Raw genomic sequence first — 1,802 nt, 5'->3', positions numbered from 1 at the left:
GGGTATGAGAGCGAGGACGAGGAGTTCGACGCCATAGTCCGCGGCGAGAGCCCACTCACCACCACCTCCGCCCGTGCGCAGTCGGATGATGACCACGAAGACCAATTCAATGGCGACACGGAGGGGGAGGAAAGGAGGGAAAAGGAGAGGCATGGACGACAGCGAGTAGACGCACTGGCTGCAGTGGGCAATGAGTTCTCATCGTCGTCAGCATGGGGTGCATTCCGGCCCGCGGACACAAGACATCATCGTGACGACTGGGGGGAGAAGAAAAAGGGGCACGATGCGTACGATGATGGCATTGACGGCAGTGGCTACGACATTCTGGCCGAGGATGACGCGGCGGTGAACAAATCCGTCTTTGCAGACGCCGAACTGGACGATCTCGTGTTGACTTTTTTGGCGCCGCGACAGGCAACAACAAAAGGAACCACCACTACAACGGCGGCTGCTTCTGTTTCCGGAGCGGTCTCTTCTCTGCGCAACGATGGCGACGAAGATGCCATCCAGTTTTACGACCCGCAGCATAGTCGCGTTGGCGAGGATAATGGGCGGAATAACGGCGACGGCGATAACAATGATAACAGTAATAATAACGACGATTTGGAGGAGGCAGCGGCTATTGTGAGCGGTAAAACACTGACAGAAGAACAGGAGCGTCGTCTGCAGAAGAAGATGGCGAAGAAGAAGGCATTTGATGAGTCCTACGACATGGGCGACAGGAGCAACACATACGCGCACTACCACCAACTTACCCGTGTGGTTGAGGAGAAGAAACAACGACTTGATGCGGCTCTGCAGGAAATGGGCGAGGACGTGGCGAAGAAAATTCAACTCGTCGGGTACTTTAGTGGATTGTACGTTCGGTTTGTGCTTGAGAACGTTCCAGTGGAGTTTGTGCGGCTCTTCGACCCGACGATACCGCTGATCGCCGGCGGCGTCAATGCAGGGGAGGACCAGTTTCAGATTGTACACGCAAGGCTGAAGCGTCACCGCTGGTACCCAAAGATTCTTAAGGCCCAAGACCCGCTGTTGTTATCCATGGGATGGCGCCGCTTTCAGACGCAGCCGATCTTCGCTACAGAGGACCCGAATGGTCGCGTGCGGTACTTGAAGTACACACCGCAGCATATGCACTGCATCGCTGCCTTCTATGCACCGGTGGTACCGACAAACACGGGATTTATTGCCATTCCTGTCAAGGAGCAACGATCTCCCAATTTCCGTGTTTCTTGCACAGGATACACGCTTGGAAACGATCATGCTACAAACATTGTGAAGAAGCTCAAACTGACTGGAACACCGCATAAAATAATGAAAACCACAGTGTTTGTTAGGGGGATGTTTAACAGCGACATGGAGGCAACCAAGTTTGTGGGCGCGAAACTGAAGTCGGTCTCTGGCATTCGTGGCATCGTGAAGGCGGCTCTCAAGGGCAAGGACGGATTGATACGCGCCACCTTCGAGGACAAACTGCTCCCCTCCGACATTGTCTTCTGTAGAGCATGGAAAACGGTACATCCGCCGAAGTATTGTTCCATGCAGCGCAACCTTGTGGACGCAAACTGGATGGGAATGCGCAATATGCGGGAGCTGCGCTGGGAGCACAACGCCCCACTTGTCACAAAAGGTGATTCGGAGTACAAGGAGATCAAACGCCGCCAGAGGGACGACGAGGACTATGCGGCAGCGGATGCCACTAAGGTGCTTCTCTCCCGCAATCAAAAACTGCAACTTCCGTTTAATATGAAGGAGGAGTTTATTCCGCTTGAGCGAACCACGGCGCTGCAGCAGCGCCTTGC

The 1,802-nt window shown here is 54.4% G+C and overlaps 1 protein-coding gene across 1 annotated transcript, besides 1 other annotated feature; it reads left to right on the top strand.

Moving 5' to 3' along the window:
• On the top strand, positions 1 to 1,802 carry Tc00.1047053511799.9 (hypothetical protein, conserved; the record flags this gene model as incomplete). The annotated part of the gene is made up of 1 exon (XM_797412.1): positions 1 to 1,802. A coding segment is annotated over one exon (1,802 nt), but the record flags the coding sequence as incomplete, so codon positions are not given.
• Positions 1 to 1,802: a sequence feature (areas merged during assembly that could not be assigned to a particular haplotype. This can correspond to areas where the two haplotypes were merged or to regions with more than two copies in the genome that were merged during assembly.).

Source organism: Trypanosoma cruzi, genomic scaffold (assembly GCF_000209065.1).
Source record: "Trypanosoma cruzi strain CL Brener 1047053517169 genomic scaffold, whole genome shotgun sequence".
NCBI lineage: Eukaryota > Euglenozoa > Kinetoplastea > Trypanosomatida > Trypanosomatidae > Trypanosoma > Trypanosoma cruzi.
This window is presented reverse-complemented; position numbering and strand designations above follow the sequence as displayed.